The 18,474-nt window shown below is 37.8% G+C and overlaps 1 protein-coding gene across 2 annotated transcripts in view; it reads right to left on the minus strand.

Annotated features, from left to right (window-relative positions):
- SVEP1 (sushi, von Willebrand factor type A, EGF and pentraxin domain containing 1) overlaps window positions 1–18,474 on the minus strand; it is a 227,046-nt gene that overhangs the window by 91,489 nt on the left and 117,083 nt on the right. For both annotated transcript variants that reach the window (XM_058445970.1, XM_032164839.2), the window contains exons 17-20: window positions 17,301–17,462; window positions 14,539–14,700; window positions 1,532–1,693; window positions 1,052–1,143 (exon numbers count right to left, since the gene is read on the minus strand). In XM_058445970.1, coding sequence (XP_058301953.1) covers window positions 1,052–1,143; window positions 1,532–1,693; window positions 14,539–14,700; window positions 17,301–17,462 — 578 coding nt within the window. The remainder of the gene's footprint in view (window positions 1–1,051; window positions 1,144–1,531; window positions 1,694–14,538; window positions 14,701–17,300; window positions 17,463–18,474) is intronic.

The raw sequence follows: 18,474 nt of genomic DNA on the forward strand, positions 1-18,474 counted from the left end.
GATTAGAGTCAGGTTTGCAACATTAGACAGCTCGTTGCTGTTTCCAGGTAAGTTCATTCAAGCTAGGTGGGTTGCTGCCTGAATAACACTGGTGTCTGCCATATAGGGGAGCAAATGATATGTATCATTCTTGGGTGATGTTCTGGCAAACCTAAGGAGCGTTTCTAAATGCTGGCTGCATGCTAGAATATAACTGATATTTTAAAAGCATACTAAGGTCAGGGCATCAACCCAGATCAGCTAAATCAGAATCTCTGGGAGTGAAGTCTGCACATTACTGTCTTAAAAACTTGGCCAGGATTCTATTACGCCTCCACGTGACAGCCACTGCTTTAGGGGATCCTACAAATTCCTATGTCCACTAGGCTCAGTCTGAAATATGACTTAGAGAGTCCTAACAAGTCATTATGTTTGGACTAGGCTGTAGGAAGTTGTAATCAGAAATATATCCCCATTATCTATGAAAATACTAAAAGGCAAGGAATTCATGACATTGGGCAAGGTGAGTTCAGAGTAACGACTGAATCTATTAAAGTAATCAAGACTTAACAACTAGTCTTTTAAAAAATATAAAGCATTTGGTTTAGCTATATTCTTAATTTATGTTTCTTAATTTTTAAGGACTCATACTTTTCCCCAAGAAATCTTTTCTTTTCTGGCAAAGAAATCAAAATAATTTTCATGAAAGTTGGGTAACTCTGCCTGCCAATTAGAAACGGCCTTTCGTTAAACCAAATTCTCTTACTCAAATGACGGGTTGTGCTTGTGGTAAGTGTTTATAGTGAATCAAAAGGCTCCCCATATCTACTCATTCTTATTGCCAGGCATTTCTGGGAAAAACTCTCATTTTTGGTACTTAGAACATCTAATGTTGCATTTTGGTAATGTTCTAAACAGGAATCATTGTAAATACAATTATTCATCTATAAAATTCATACATCTTGATTACTTAAAGTTTCAATCCTGGTCCTTTTCCTGTGTGTGACGTGTAAAATGACAAATTGCTTTCCAAGCATTCCACTAGAGAAAATTTTATGCAAAATGAACTTGCCTGACTGCTGATTTCATGCCTTTTTTTAATATGTCCAAGAGAGGCAAGAGGCACCACACTTTCCTCTGCTGCTGAGAAAGTTGAACTAAAACCTAATCAATTAATAGAAAAACATGTCAGTGTGGTACATATGCCAGTAAGTGGACTATATCTAACACTATGGTCAAGATTCTGGTTGTCAGAGTGAGTAAAGCCACATACATTTTGTTACACTTATATTTTAAAAAAGGAAACAGAGATGGATGGCATACATCATTACATCCTAGACTCTTAGAAAGAAATTTAGAAGTTATCAAGTTCAGTGTTTCCAAAACAAGACTGTTTGTGCCATGGTCAACAAAAATACCTCAGAAGGACAATTTAACAAGTCCAGATGCCCAAATCCACCGAAAATAGTAATATTCAGAACTGAAGCTACAACAGAGACAGGAAAAGTAAATGTCCGACATAGGATTACATAAGAATTGAAGTTCATCTTACTTGAACATTCTGTGATGGATCTGGAACCAGCGAATGGGGTAGTTCCATAAAAGGGACAGGCCAGGCAGAAGGCCTTCCCTGCGTTAGGTTGGTAATAGTCACGAGGACATGGGTGACAGGGCATTAATCCAGAACGCGAGAATTTTCCTTCTGGACAAGGAACTGCAAAGGTAAAAACAAATCATATTTGCATATAAAGTAACACACCCTACATTTGAAATAAGTGATTTAATCTGTGCATATAAGAAACATACTGAATTATCTATATAATCTCTTCCATATATTTAATACCCAAACCATCTTGTCACCCAGGTAAATGTTTTGTTGGGTTTCCTTCCTGTCTTTAGTAACACAAGTTAATTTAATAAAGTTTAGAATTGGCCATATAATTGTCTTCTGATTTTTCCACCTAATACTATATCATAAGTGTTTCCCAAATCAGTCCCCCAGATTATTGAAGAGTATAGATTTTAATAAAATAAAAATGTTGCATCTCATTGACAGACCATGATTGATCTAACATTTTTTTCTACTATTGGATATTTAGATTGTTTTCATTTGTTTGCTATTATAAATAATGCTGAAGTAAATTTTTTACAAAAATCTTTGTATTTAGCTCTGATTATTTCCTTGGGATAATAGTTGACTTTGAGTAGCTGAATTAGAATAATCGGATTTGAGTAATTGAATAGTTAGGTCTAAAGATTTGAAAAGATTAAAGCCATTGATATATACTGCCAAATCATTAAAAAAATAAGTAGTTCCAATTTACACTCCCATTAGTAGTGTACGAAATCACTCTTTTCACTGCATGCTCTTCAGCATTGGTACTGATTATTAAATTTTTTTCCAATTTGAGGGTGAAAATGGAATTATAGTTATTTCAATTTGCATCTTGATGATAAATGAAGTTGCTTTCTGCTACTTATTAGAAATTTTATTTCTCCTCAAAAGTCTATTATTTATGGAGGTTTTTTATGATTATTTTATATATTAAGAATATGAGCATTTGCAAGATGGCTGAATAGGAACAGCTTCAGTCCACAGCTCCCAGCGTGAAAGACACAGATGACAGGTGATTTCTGCATTTCCAACTGAGGTACCGGGTTCATCTCACTGGGGAGTGTCAGAAAGTGGGTGCAGGACAGTGGATGCAGTGCACCGAGCATGAGCCGAAGCAGGGCGAGGCGTTGCCTCACGCAGGAAGCGCAAGGGGTCAGGGAATTCCCTTCCCTAGTCAAAGAAAGGGGTGACAGACGGCACCTGGAAAATCGGTCACTCCCATCCTAATACTGCGCTTTTCCAACAGACTTAGCAAACGGCACACCAGGAGATTATATCCCGCACCTGGCTCGGAGGGTCCTACACCCACGGAGCCTCCCTCATTGCTAGCACAGCAGCCTGAGATCAAACGGCAAGGTGGCAGAGAGGCTGGGGAAGGGGCACCCACCATTGCTAAGGCTTGAGTAGGTAAACAAAGCCAAAGCGGCTGAGAAGCTCAAACTGGGTGGAGCCCACCACAGCTCAAGGAGGGCTGCCTGCCTCTGTAGACTCCACCTCTGGGGGCAGGGCATAGCCAAACAAAAGGCAGCAGAATCCTCAGAGACTTAAATGTCCCTGTCTGACAGCTTTGAAGAGAGTAGTGGTTCTCCCAGCACGTAGCTGGAGATCTGAGAATGGACAGACAGCTTCCTCAAGTGGGTCCCTGACCCCTGAGTAGCCTAACTGGGAGGCATCCCCCAGTAGGGGCAGACTGACACCTCACATGACCACGTACTCCTCTGAGACAAGACCTCCAGAGGAACGATCAGGCAGCAACATTTGCTGTTCACCAATATCCGCTGTTCTGCAGCCTCCGCTGCTGATACCCAGGCAAACAGGGTCTGGGAGTGGACCTCCAGCAAACTCCAACAGACCTGCAGCTGAGGGTCCTGTCTGGTAGAAGGAAAACTAACAACCAGAAAGGACATCCACACCAAAACCCCACCTGTACATCACCATCATCAAAGACCAAAGGTAGATAAAACCACAAAGATGGGGAAAAAACAGAGCAGAAAAACTGGAAACTCTAAAAATCAGAGTGCCTTTCCTCCTCCAAAGGAACGCAACTCCTCACCAGCAACGGAACAAAGCTGGACGGAGAATGACTTTGATGAGTTGAGAGAAGAAGGCTTCAGACGATCGAACTACTCCAAGCTAAAGGAGGAAGTTCAAATCCATGGCAAAGAAGTTAAAAACCTTGAAAAAAAATTAGATGAATGGCTAACTAGAATAACCAATTCAGAGAAGTCCTTAAAGGACCTGATGGAGCTGAAAACCAAGGCACAAGAACTACATGACAAATACACAAGCCTCAGTAGCCGATTCGATCAACTGGAAGAAAGGGTATCAGTGATGGAAGATCAAATGAATGAAATGAAGCGAGAAGAGAAGTTTAGAGAAAAAAGAATAAGAAGAAATGAACAAAGCCTCCAAGAAATATGGGACTATGTGAAAAGGCCAAATCTACGTCTGACTGGTGTACCTGAAAATGACGGGGAGAATGGAACCAAGATGGAAAACACTCTGCCGGATATTATCCAGGAGAACTTGCCCAATCTAGCAAGGCAGGCCAACATTCAAATTCAAGAAATACAGAGAACGCCACAAAGATACTTCTCGAGAAGAGCAACTCCAAGACACATAATTGTCAGATTCACCAAAGTTGAAATGAAGGAAAAAATGTTAAGGGCGGCCAGAGAGAAAGGTCGGGTTACCCACAAAGGGAAGCCCATCAGACTAACAGCTGATCTCTCAGCAGAAACGCTACAAGCCAGAAGAGAGTGGGGGCCGATGTTCAACATTCTTAAAGAAAAGAAATTTTCAACCCAGAATTTCATATCCAGCCAAACTAAGCTTCATAAGTGAAGGAGAAATAAAATACTTTACAGACAAGCAAATGCTGATAGATTTGGTCACCACCAGGCATGCCCTAAAAGAGATCCTGAAGGAAGCATTAAACATGGAAAGGAACAACCGGTACCAGCCACTGCAAAAACATGCCAAATTGTAAAGAACATCAAGGCTGGGAAGAAACTGCATCAACTAACAAGCAAAATAACCAGCTAACATCATCATGACAGGATCAAGTTCACACATAACAATATTAACCTTAAATGTAAATGGGCTAAATGCTCCAATTAAAAGACACAGACTGGCAAATTGGATAAAGAGTCAAGACCCATCAGAGTGCTGTATTCAGGAAACCCATCTCATTTGCATAGGCTCAAAATAAAGGGATAGAGGAAGATCTACCAAGCAAATGGAAAACAAAAAAAGGCAGGGGTTGCAATCCTAGTCTCTAATAAAACAGACTTTAAACCAACAAATATCAAAAGAGACAAAGAAGGCCATTACATAATGGTAAAGGGATCAATTCAACCAGAAGAGCTAACTATCCTAAATATATATGTGCCCAGTACAGGAGCACCCAGATTCATAAAGAAAGTCCTTAGAGACCTACAAAGAGACTTAGACTCCCACACGGTAATGATGGGAGACTTTAACATCCCACTGTCAACATTAGACAGATCAACGAGACAGAAAGTTAACAAGGATATCCAGGAATTGAACTCTACTCTGCACCAAGCAGACCTAATAGACATCTACAGAACTCTCCACCCCAAATCAACAGAATATACATTCTTTTCAGCACTGCACTGCACCTATTCCAAAATTGACCACATAGTTGGAAGTAAAGCTCTCCTCAGCAAATGTAAAAGAACAGAAATTATAACAAACTGTCTCTTAGACCACAGTGCAATCAAACTAGAACTCAGGATTAAGAAACTCACTCAGAACTGCTGAACTACATGGAAACTGAACAATCTGCTCCTGAATGACTACTGGGTACATAATGAAATGAAGGCAGAAATAAAGATGTTCTTTGAAACCAACGAGAACAAAGACGTAACATACCAGAATCTCTGGGACACATTCAAAGCAGTGTGTAGAGGGAAACTTATAGCACTAAATGCCCACAAGAGAAAGCAGGAAAGATCTAAAATTGACACCCTAACATCACAATTAAAAGAACTAGGGAAGAAAGAGCAACACATTCAAAAGCTAGCAGAAGGCAAGACATAACTAAGATCAGAGCAGAACTGAAGGAAATGGAGACACAAAAAGCCCTTCAAAAAATCAATGAATTCAGGAGCTGGTTTTTTGAAAAGATCAACAAAATTGATAGACCACTAGCAAGACTAATAAAGAAGAAGAGAAGAATCAAATAGACGCAATAAAAAATGATAAAGGGGATATCACCACCAATCCCACAGAAACACAACCACCATCAGAGAATACTATAAACACCTCTACACAGATAAACTAGAAAATCTAGAAGAAATGGATAAATTCCTCGATACATACACCTTCCTAAGTCTAAACCAGGAAGAAGTTGAATCTCTGAATAGACCAATAACAGGCTCTGAAATTGAGGCAATAATTAATAGCCTACCAACCAAAAGAAGTCCAGGACCAGATGGATTCACAGCCAAATTCTACCAGAGGTACAAGGAGGAGCTGGTACCATTCCTTCTGAAACTATTCCAATCAATAGAAAAAGAAGGAATCCTCCCTAACTCATTTTATGAGGCCAGCATCATCCTGATACCAAAACCTGGCAGAGACACAACAAAAAAAGAAAATTTTAGACCAATATCCCTGATGAACATCAATGCAAAAATCCTCAATAAAATACTGGCAAACCGAATCCAGCAGCACATCAAAAAGCTTATCCACCATGATCAAGTGGGCTTCATCCCTGGGATGCAAGGCTGGTTCAACATATGCAAATCAATAAATGTAATCCAGCATATAAACAGAACCAAAGACAAAAACCACATGATTATCTGAATAGATGCAGAAAAGGCCCTCAACAAAATTCAACAACCCTTCATGCTAAAAACTCTCAATGAATTAGGTATTGATGGGACGTATCTGAAAATAATAAGAGCTATCTATGACAAACCCACAGCCAATATCATACTGAATGGGCAAAAACTGGAAGCATTCCCTTTGAAAACTGGCACAAGAGAGGGATGCCCTCTCTCACCACTCCTATTCAACATAGTGTTGGAAGTTCTGGCCAGGGCAATCAGGCAGGAGAAGGAAATAAAGGGTATTCAATTAGGAAAAGAGGAAGTCAAATTGTCCCTGTTTGCAGATGACATGATTGTATATCTAGAAAAACCCATCGTCTCAGCCCAAAATCTCCTTAAGCTGATAAGCAACTTCAGCAAAGTCTCAGGATACACAATCAATGTGCAAAACTCACAAGCATTCTTATACACCAATAACAGACAAACAGAGAGCCAAATCATGAGTGAATTCCCATTCACAATTGCTTCAAAGAGAATAAAATATCTAGGAATCCAACTTACAAGGGACATGAAGGATCTCTTCAAGGAGAACTACAAACCACTGCTCAATGAAATCAAAGAGGATACAAACAAATGGAAGAACGTTCCATGCTCATGGGTAGGAAGAATCAATATCGTGAAAATGGCCATACTGCCCAAGGTGACATAGATTCAATGCTATCCCCATCAAGCTACCAAGGACTTTCTTCACAGAATTGGAAAAAACGACTTTAAAGTTCATATCGAACCAAAAAAGATCCTGCATTGCCAAGTCAATCCTAAGCCAAAAGAACAAAGCTGGAGGCATCACGCTACCTGACTTCAAACTACACTACAAGGATACAGTAACCAAAACAGCATGGTACTGGTACCAAAACAGAGATATAGACCAATGGAACAGAACAGAGCCCTCAGAAATCATGCCACATATCTACAACCATCTGATCTTTGAAAAACCGGACAAAAACAAGAAATGGAGAAAGGATTCCTTATTTAATAAATGGTGCTGGGAAAACTGGCTAGCCATATGTAGAAAGCTGAAACTGGATCCCTTCCTTACACCTTATACAAAAATTAATTCAAGATGGATTAAAGACTTACATGTTAGACCTAAAACCATAAAAACCCTAGAAGAAAACCTAGGCAATACCATTCAGGACATAGGCATGAGCAAGGACTTCATGTCTAAAACACCAAAAGCAATGGCAACAAAAGCCAAAATGGACAAATGGGGTCTAATTCAACTAAAGAGCTTCTGCACAGCAAAAGAAACTACCATCAGAGTGAACAGGCAACCTACAGAATGGGAGAAAATTTTTGCAATCTACTCATCTGACAAAGGGCTAATATCCAGAATCTACAATGAACTCCAACAAATTTACAAGAAAAAACAAACAACCTCATCAACAAGTGGGCGAAGGATATGAACAGACACTTCTCAAAAGAAGACATTTATGCAGCCAAAAGACACATGAAAAAAATGCTCATCATCACTGGCCATCAGAGAAATGCAAATCAAAACCACAATGAGATACCATCTCACACCAGTTAGAATGGCCATCATTAAAAAGTCAGGAAAGAGGTGCTGGAGAGGATGTGGAGAAATAGGAACACTTTTACACTGTTGGTGGGATTGTAAACTAGTTCAAGCATTGTGGAAGACAGTGTGGCAATTCCTCAGGGATCTAGAACTAGAAATACCATTTGACCCAGCCATCCCATTACTGGGTATATACCCAAAGGATTATAAATCATGCTGCTATAAAGACACATGCACATGTGTGTTTATTGTGGCACTATTCGCAATAGCAGAGACTTAGAACCAACCCAAATGTCCAACAACAATAGACTGAATTAAGAAAATGTGGCACATATACCATGGAATACTATGCAGCCATAAAAAATGATGAGTTCATGTCCTTTGTAGGGACATGGATGAAGCTGGAAACCATCATTCTCAGCAAACTATCACAAGGATAAAAAACCAAACACTGCATGTTCTCACTCATAGGTGGGAACTGAACAATGAGAACACAGGGACACAGGAAGGGGAACAACACACACCAGGGCCTGTGTGGGTGGGGGGACGGGGAGGGATAGCATTAGGAGATATACCTAATGTTAAGTGATGAGTTAATGGGTGCAGCACACCAACATGGTACATGTATACATATGTAACTAACCTGCACCTTGTGCACATGTACCCTAAAACTTAAAGTATAATTAAAAAAAAAGAATATGAATCCTTTGACACACTTAGACTAATTATTTTTGGCAGTTTGTGTTTTGCCTGTTAATTTTGTTTAACTGCTTTCATGAGAAAGTAATTATTACTCCTCCTTATTTAATACTAAAATAATGTAAGGTAATATATTTACCGATGAAAGTCGGTTTAGCAAAATCAGTAGTTTTATCATTAGTATTTTCATTTGCTATTTTCTAAGTAACATGAATTGTAATTTGATTTCTTGACACAATTATTTTTCAGAAAGATGGTTTAAAATGTATATTTGGAATATATATTTTTTATTATTAATTTCTGTTTTTAATCATCTTATGGTCAGAGAATTTATATTGCATAACTAATTGTTACCTTATGAATTTTATTGAGTTTTTCATTATATCTAAAGATAATTAAAAATAAATACTTCATTAAAAGTGTTATCACAGTAAAAAGTATAATGTGTATTATTAGTTCAGCCTTATCAGTCATGTACTATAAGTTCTCTGTGTCCTTACTGATCACCTACTTGATCTTTATAAATTCAAGGGAGCAGTGGGGCGTGGTGGCTCACGCCTGTAACCCCAGCACTTTGGGAAGCTGAGGTGGGTGAATCACTTGAGGTCAGGAGTTCCAGACTAGCCTGGCCAACATGGCGAAACACCATCTCTGCTAAAAGTACAAAAATTAGCCAGTGTGGTGGCAGGCACCTGTAATCCCAGCTACTCAGGAGGGTAAGGCAGGAGAATTGCTGGAACCCGGGAGGCAGAGATTGCAGTGAGATGAGATGGCACCACTGCACTCCAGCCTGAGCAACGGAGTGAGACCCTGTCTCAAAAAAAAAAAAAAAAATCAAGGAAGGTATTAAAATCTTCCATGAAAATTTTATTTTTACAGTTTACCATTGTGAGACATATAGATTTTGTTGTATTTTACTGCTGTTATTTGATGACAAAGCTTTATTATGACTAACTTATACTGCTTGTGAATTTTGTAAAAATAACTCTTTTCTTCCTCATGTGATGCTATTGGGTTTTGAATTGAACTTTTTCATAAATTTGCTTTACCACCCCCACTTGCTTGTTTTTTTGTATTCATGGATCTGCAAATATTATTAACGTTTCACCATCATTTGTGTTAGGCTTTTTGTAAGTAACATTCATCTGAGAATTGTCGTTTAACCAAATCTGAAATTCTCTTGCCATTAACGAGTAGAATATTAACAAAATTAAAAATGGCCTCAAACATAAAACGAGCTTGGATATTCTTCCATGATGCTTTGTTGCATTTAGCAGTGGGCAGGGGGACAGAGTACTCATGGCTTAATTCTTTGGTTGGGGTTTTAGACAGCAACCCAAGTATGAATTCAGGTTGGGTGTGTCCTTTCCTTGGGTGAACTGGCATCATCTGGAGAGATATTAAAGCCATTATAAACTGAGAAAACTATTAAAAATACTAAGACTTGTCTGCTTAAATGTAAGTATGGAAGACAGAACACAAAATGTAGCTACTCAAGATGTCAGCATCCTTATCATTTAGGGTTTGGTGTCCTTATAATAAAAATAGTACAGCAGAGATAATTAGCAGTATGGTTGAAAAATTTAGAGATGGACTGAGGTTCAAGGGAGCAGGGTATGCCATGTCATAGCATCTTTTTTTAATTGATTTGAGAAAAAAAAAGCACTTGTGATAATCTCAAGACATTTAGATCAAAATTTTAAAACAAAAATAACCAAATTTTTTGCTAAAGAGCTCTTTTACCCAATTAACAAAAGAGCTCAATGAAGAGACGGTAATTCAATCAAGAGATGGCAGAAAATATCAAAGATTTTAATGCAAATTTAGAAAAAAATATTTCTTGCAGGTTTGGTCTTTACACGCATAAAATTTACATTTTTAAACTGTATCTTTATTTCACTAAGAACAAGCTAATTTACTCTTTGATAGATCTCAGAGTTCTAGGTAGAGCTCTGTTATCCACACAAACTGTAAACTTGCTTAGTTTAAAATGGGTTTCCTCAATCTAAAGTTTCCAAAACTGATTGCCTATTTGGAAAAGGTAACTTACACACAGCTAATTAGTTAACTGAAAGCATCAATCTTCCGCTGGTAAAAGTATAAAACTTTTGTTTGAGAGAATATCTCTGAGTATGTATGAAATACTGAAAAGATAAATTCCATCAGTAAAACTCAGGATGCTATAATGAATTAAACTTTTTTTACATATAATTTTCAGCACAAAGTTGCTCAGAAAGAAAAGATGTTTATGCCCCTAGAAACTAACAGAAGGTAAAAAATTGTACTAAGATGTAATAGTAATAAAATACTAACATTAAAAATAAATTATTAGCTTCTAAAAATACCTAACTCATCATTGTAATGTCTATACTTTTTAGCATAGAAAATACAAAATAAATTTGCATGTGCAATTTTATTAGTTTAAGTTATTGTCCAAGGGCAGACAGTTGTCTTCAGAAATATATTTTCCTGCAGTGATCAATTAGCATTTAATAGAGTATTTATATATGTAGTAAACATATATACACACACACGTATGTATAAACATACACATATACATAATAGTGGCACTATCTAGTACGTAATACAATACTAAACATGTACATGTACACACACACACACATAAATATGCAATTCCTAATGAACTAGTGTCATGAGAAAAGAGGGGTGAATGTTTCATTTCGATTCTTTGCCAAAGAAACTAGTCTCCCAGTCAAGAAAAATGGAACAAAACCCCCTTTTCACCTCCTCTATTGGAGAGAGAGAGAGAGAGAGAGAGAGAGAAATAATCTAAGTATGCCAAAATCATATTAAAATCAAATGACAAACAGTGCATGGAAATGACCAGGAAAAAAATGTCATATCACTTGTGCTGTTCTCTGACAGTGTTAAGGGCAACACATATAGACCTGGAGCCAAGTGGATTTTGCCTTTTCAATGGGTTTTCTGACTATGATTAATAATACTATATTGTATACTAGAAATTTGCTAAGAGAATTTCAGGTTCTCTTACCACACACATCCAAAGAAGGGCAACTATGCGAGATAATGTATATGTGCATAAGAATATCATAACATCATTTTGTATACCTTAATTATAGATCATTTTAAATAAATAAATATATCAGTTTCCTAAGATGAGGTCAGAGGTCAATGACTTCCTGAGCCTCCTTTTAACTTCATCCTGGAAAGTCAGAGTAAAAGGTGGTGTCATCCTAGTCTAAACATCATCTTTTCTTCTCCTATAGATCATATATTAACAACAACAACAAGTCACCTGTAAAACTTATTCTTCCGATGAAAATCATTTTTAATGAATGAAAAATTTCAGACTCGAGTGTGTACCTACAAGCCCAAGAATATGTAATAACCTAAGAAGTTATAAAAAGTAAAATGTACAAAGAATATATTACTTTAACAAACTAATATATTTTGTGATACTTAAATGATTGCTATCTTGAATAATATTTTAAGTGCCATATGATAGAGAAATGCAAAAGCAGTGTCTTGGCAAAAAATAAGATAAACAGTACACTATAAAAATAAATCAATACTGATAGAAAATATATCAATAATAAATCAATACCAAAAGAGAAAATAAAGAAAAAGGAAGGAAAGAAAGGAAGAAAAAGAAAGAAAGGCTGATGAAAGAAAGAAAGAAGGAAAGGCAGGTGAAAGAAAGGCAGGTGAAAGAAAAAGACAGAAAGGCAAAAGGGAGAAAGAGAAAGAAAGAAAGGCAAAAGCAAGCAAGCAAGAGAAAGAAAAAGAGAGAGAGAGGAGTTAAAAAACTAACAAAATATATATATAAGGGACTGTCTTAGAACTTATACACATTTAAGTTTAAAATAAAATGTTTTCCAGCACTGCAGAAGAATGTTAACTTTTGTCATTCCCAATTCCCACTCACGACAAGCAGAATGTGGTTAAACTTATGCTAGGAATATTAGGAGAGAAAGGCCAGAAATTTAGAGACTTTTTGGGAATTATAACCCCTTAATTATAATAATTTAGTATTAGACAAACCTCAAAGTTTATTTAGAAAGCTAAAAAAAATTGTCAAATATGAACTTGTTTCACTACAAAAATCCTAGTTGCTTTTGTGGTTGAAGGAAGTGGGCAGGAAGAGAGAATTTTTTACTGTGGACTTTCTGCCAAAATTAGTTCTTATATTGACAAAAGAGTCTCTAGCAGATCTATTTCAATCAGAATGTGAAGGCTCGTGAAACTTTTAATTGAAAGATCCAAAGCTAGTATTATCCAACAGACATGGTTTATGAGTTTCAGTTAGGCCCTAAATTTTCTTCTCTTCAATGAAACTATTAGGTTGATGAATATTACTTGCCCAATGCCTCAGGTCTCAGACTTGTATGTACCTTGATCCTACTAGACTGAGATAATTTAAACAGATGGAGTATATATAAACCTACAATTCAGAGTGTGTTTTGCCTTTTCTCCCAATGCACTTACCTTGTGAGGACTACAACTTCCAAGATGCAATGCTGGAAACGCCCCTTCCTGCCCTTGCACATTAACTTTTCCTACCTCTTGTTTACTGGTAATCTCTAACTGGATGAAGTCAAGCATGGCTGGGTGCAGCAAGAGTAGAAAGTATGCCTATGTGTCTCTGTGTAGCCTGAGAGAAGTAGGGAACCAATAGGTTGGCTTCCTAAAAACATCATTCTTTCAATATAGGAACAGCTTCTTCATTTCTCAGTTGCCATAGACCTTAGGTTTTTAAATAAAACTATAGAGGTAGGATACACAATTTAAAAAAAAAGCTTTCATCAAGGAATGTTTGTTTGCAGTAGCAGAGGTAGGCCAACAAGCTTTTTAGTCCAGTTCCATTGACTTTGCAAATTACAGTAGCTGCAATTTTTTGGAATTTCTGGAAGTAGGCTGACCTTGACTGTCAGTCCTAATTTCATTGTCATTCTAAGTTTTCATCTTTTGTTTCTGTTTACATGTTCATGAGTATTTTGCTGGAAAACATCCCTCAGTAGGGATGTTAGTCAGAAATACTTAAAAATTGGAACTCTAATCTTTTTTTTTTTTTTTTTCTATTTAAACCAGTGGTTCTTAATGTGTGGTCCCTGGACCAGTAGAATCAGCATTACTTGAAACCAGTTGTTAACAGAAATACGAATTCTCAGACCCCTCCCCAGACCTACCGAATCAAAGACCCTGGAGTTAGGGCCTCACAATCTGTCTTAAAAAGCTCTCCATGCTGACATTTGAGAACCAAAATTAGTGGCTCTCAGATTTTCCTAATCACTTCAAATAATCACCTGGGGAAACTTAAAAAAAAAAAAAAAAGAAAACCAATTCCCAGCCTCTACTCAGACAAGTTAAATCAGAATCTCTGGGAGAGAAGATCAGGTTTCAGTATTTTTAAAATACTCATGTAAATCTGAAGATGATTCTAACGTGCTGCCTGACTGAATAACTACTCATGAAAACTTCCAACTCGTAAGGAATGAAATGTCATAATCCACAGAATAAAATATTTTTAGAGTTTCAAGAAACACTAGACAGAACTTCACTTTATAAAGGAGGGAATGAAGTTCCTAGTTTAGATATATTTCTACCATATCACGAAGCCACATGTTTATTACTGTTTGAGGCTTGGGACCAAGTCTTGTACTTCTTTTGTGTTCCTAACCCAGCCCGGTGTTTACACAGCAGGTATTTATACCTAAGTGTTAACTGGCTGAGAAAAGAAACTAAACAAACAGAAAAACCTCTTTATGAAGAGACAGTTATTTCCATTCTGTACATAGAGTAGATGTATGTTTTTGCTGAAAACATGCCACTCCTTCATGCATAGAACCTAGTAGGTTTAAAGAAATATCAATGCCTAAGGCTTTGATAACCTCCACATGCAGAAATGTTCACGGCTCCTCTTTTCACAGTTGAGGTGTTTTCTGGACATGACAGGCAGCTCCGGGAGCCAAATTTTGGCTGATAAGTGCCCAGTGGACACGATTCACAAGTCTCAAGTCCACTGTAGGAGTAGGTGCCTTGTTTACACTGAGCTGAAAAGAAAAAGGTAATATTATCAATAATGATATTAAGCTGCACAAAATTAGCACTGTGTGGGATAGGGTTTTCTGCATTTTAATTTAGCACAGAATGAGGGACCCAGAGAGCTCTTTCTCCGGTTAGCTAAGCATACACATATTGTGGCACCACGATGCTTCTCTATACTAGGTTTTAGACTGTTTCCATTTACTTCCATTATGACCTTTTACAGTGTTTGATGCATAGAACACATTCAATAAATAGTTATCGAATGAAGTTAGAAATACATAGCACAGAAGGACACTATGATAGGAACAAGTTGTACACTGGGAATTTGTTCATGTAGAAGTTCTCAATATGTACACTGTTATCCTGAGTGGCAGAAACAAAACCCCAAACCTAGCTAGAGCCTTATAAACTACTCTGAAATCTCTGCTTTAAAAAAGAACTGGCTGCTGTAAATAAGAACTGGCTCTGCTACCTCCTCCTACCTAGACACGCCATTTCATCCAAGGGCCAGTGGGGAGTAGAACATAAAAGCAGACATACCTTCAGGCACAGAGAGTTGAAGCAACTTTCTAAAATTCATAAGGATGATTTGTAGAAGAACAGGACTTTGGCCAGATGCCCTGAATCCCAGACTACTGGCCTTTCTTTCTGCTTTTGACCTCCAAACAACTCTCCTTTTCACCATTGCTAACATGTTTAGTGCATTTCCAATTACGTAGCACTGCTCGAGTTTATATCAGTCATTAAGCACCCACACCTGCATTCAGAACTAGGGCAAAGAAGCACACTTTTGAAATTCCTTATTTTAGGCATGTCTTGCTGTAGCCTTAATTATGAGAGAAAATGTTTCCATCAGGAACTCTTATTGAGAATAATAGTGAAAATATTGTGAAAATATTGAATATTTTAGTAGCAAGAATATGTGCAAATGTGCCTGTAGTTATTCATTTCCAAGTAAACTGAGAACTGATCTCATCACATCAGACACTATTCTAACAAAAAGCAATCCAATAATTGCAAAGTGTCACGAAACTTCTTTCCATTAATTAATGTGAGATTCAAGAAAAGAATCCAGCTGATAGATATAGTTTGGATGTGTGTCTCTGCCCAAATCTCATGTTGAAATATAATCCCCAGTGTTGGAAGTGGGGCCTGGTGGGAGGTGATTGGATCATGGGGGTGGATTTCTCATGGATGGTTTAGCATCATACCCCTGGTGCTGTTCTAGTGATAGTGATTGAGTTCTCGTGATACCTCATTGAATAAAAGTATGTGGCACCTCCCCTGTCTCTCTTTTTTACTTTTTTTTTTTTTTTTTTGAGATAGGGTCTTGCTCTGTCCCTCAGGCTGGAGTGCAGTGGTGTGGTCATAGCTCACTGCAGCCTCCACCTCCCGGGCTCAAACAATCCTCCCACCTCATCCTCCCGAGTAACTGGGACTACAGGTGCACACCACCATGCCTGGCTAATTTTTGTATTTTTTGTAGAGACAGGATTTTGCCATGTTGCCCAGGCTGGTCTTGAACTCCTTGGCTCAAACAAACTGCCTGCCTCAGCCTCCCAAAGTGCTGGGATTACAGGTGTGAGCCACCATACATTCCTCCCTCCCACCCCAACCCCCTGCCTTGGTCCTACTTTCTCCATGTGACATGGCTGCTCCTTATTTGCCTTCTGCCATGATTGGAAGCTTCCTAAGGCCATCCCAGAAGCAGATGCTGCTATGCTTCCTGTATAGCCTGCAAAACCACGAGCCAACTAAAACTCTTTTCTTTATAAATTACTCAGTCTCAAGTATTCCTTTATAGCAATGCCAGAATGGCCTAATACACCAGGCTAACTAATGAATGTGGATTGGAGTTTGACTTAGAGCAATGGAATATTTCCAAAAGGAAAGCTAAATGGACTTCTTTAAAGTGGGGGAAACAGGTAATATTTTATGTTTAAAAGAAAGAAAAAATAAATAAAATTGCTTTCTGCATACTATTATTTCATTTTATTTGCTATTTAGATTTCAGGACTGTGATGGGGCTTGGAACACCCTACCCCTAAATACCGTACCTTGCCTTGGCATACTGAGTATTTCAAGCTGAAGGAAATTTGAGAAAACCATAGAAACAGGAGAGTGTCTCTGAACTTCTGCCTTTGTTTCCTTTAGGAGATCATAAAACCTAGAAATAATTCTTGGACCTTCCCCTTTGAAGCAGACTGTAAAACCCTCATGTGAGAAATGCCCACCCTATACTCAGGGGAAAGGAATATTCTCAGCCCTGAAGACACAGGGACACATTGAAGAATCTGAACAAACAAGACTTGCTGAGCTCCATCTAGCTTATTCCCAATAGATCATTCTTCTCCACAACTATCCTCTTCTTCATTGAATTTAGCATAAAAATATACAGGTTTCCCTGATTCATTTCTGAAGGCTCCCATGTCACCTAAAACTTATATTGAATAAATGTGTATGCTTTTCTCTTGCAAATCTATCTTTTGCCATAGGGGCCTCAGACAAGAGCCTAGTGTTGGGTGAAGAAAATAAATCTTTCTTTCTCCCAAAAGGGAAACAAAAATTGGGCTGCTTCTAGTGGAAATGTCCAGTAAGCCTCTACCTTTACAATCAGAGATGTTTCTTGAATGGATATATTCCGTGTACATCCCAGAGGGGCAAAGCTTGCACTCAAGTTGCCCTTCTTCATCTTGATAGGATCCGAGCCGGCAGCTTTCACAGGTGAAATGTTCCAGAGAATAATAGGTTCCCAAAGGGCAATTGACTGCAGAAAAAGCAAACAGGAAACGCTGAATAAACTCCAACAGCGGAACACACTGGGCTCTTTTCTCCTAAGACATGAAAGTAATAAAGCATACTTGCAGGTGCTATTGTTTATGGGTTAAATTTTATGGCCAGAGGTTTATTCACAAGGTAAACCTTTCAGAAATATAGTCCCAGAAACCAATAGTAAGACATTCTTTTTTTCTTTTTTTAAAGAAAAAGCAAATTCTTATTGACCAAGCTTAAGGCTTATATGATGGGGGTTTAAAAACGTGGGTTAAAGCTATGATAAGCCAGATCATCATGCGAAAGACAGTTAACAAAGAAAAAGCTGATGGACAAAAAGGAAAAAATAGTTAGGTTCCTTTGAGGATTTCAGATACTACAAACATTTTCTTAGTTTTTTCTCTGAATTCTTCCCCATTGAAACTGACTACTTGTCAGTTAGCACCCTCCTTTTTTTTTTGAGATTTATTAGGTTTGGAGTGGCTCAGAAATTCTGAGATGAAAATAGAACATTAAAGTGAAAAGGCTGCTACCAAAATTAATATCCTTAATGGGAAGACACTTGAAATTAGCACCTAGGTGATTCTGAGATCAAGTGTATAATAATTACCCATGTACTTGTTAAACATGCAGATTTCAAGACCCTACCTCCAAATGCATTAGTCCTAGGATGGGGCTTGAGTCAAGATGCATTTTACAAGCATTTTATGTGATGCAAGGTCACACTGAGAAATGAGAAACACCGGTCAATGTGATTCCTGATTTTTACTCACAAGGTGGGGAGGAAACAAGTGCAGGCTTAGAACAACAATTTTAATGTGTTTTTGATGGGCTGAATTTGTCACACTATAAAAAACCCAACTGAGCTCGTGGACTAGCAATAAGAACTGTGGAAGAAGGACACAAGAATCCAAGTTTACAGAGAGATAAACATAAGACTCATGCCATTCGGTTCAGCTGAGTGTACACAGTTCCATTACAGGAGATTTCCTTATCTATAAATGATG

The sequence above is a fragment of the Hylobates moloch genome, unplaced genomic scaffold (assembly GCF_009828535.3).
Source record: "Hylobates moloch isolate HMO894 unplaced genomic scaffold, HMol_V3 SCAFFOLD_10, whole genome shotgun sequence".
Lineage (NCBI taxonomy): Eukaryota > Metazoa > Chordata > Mammalia > Primates > Hylobatidae > Hylobates > Hylobates moloch.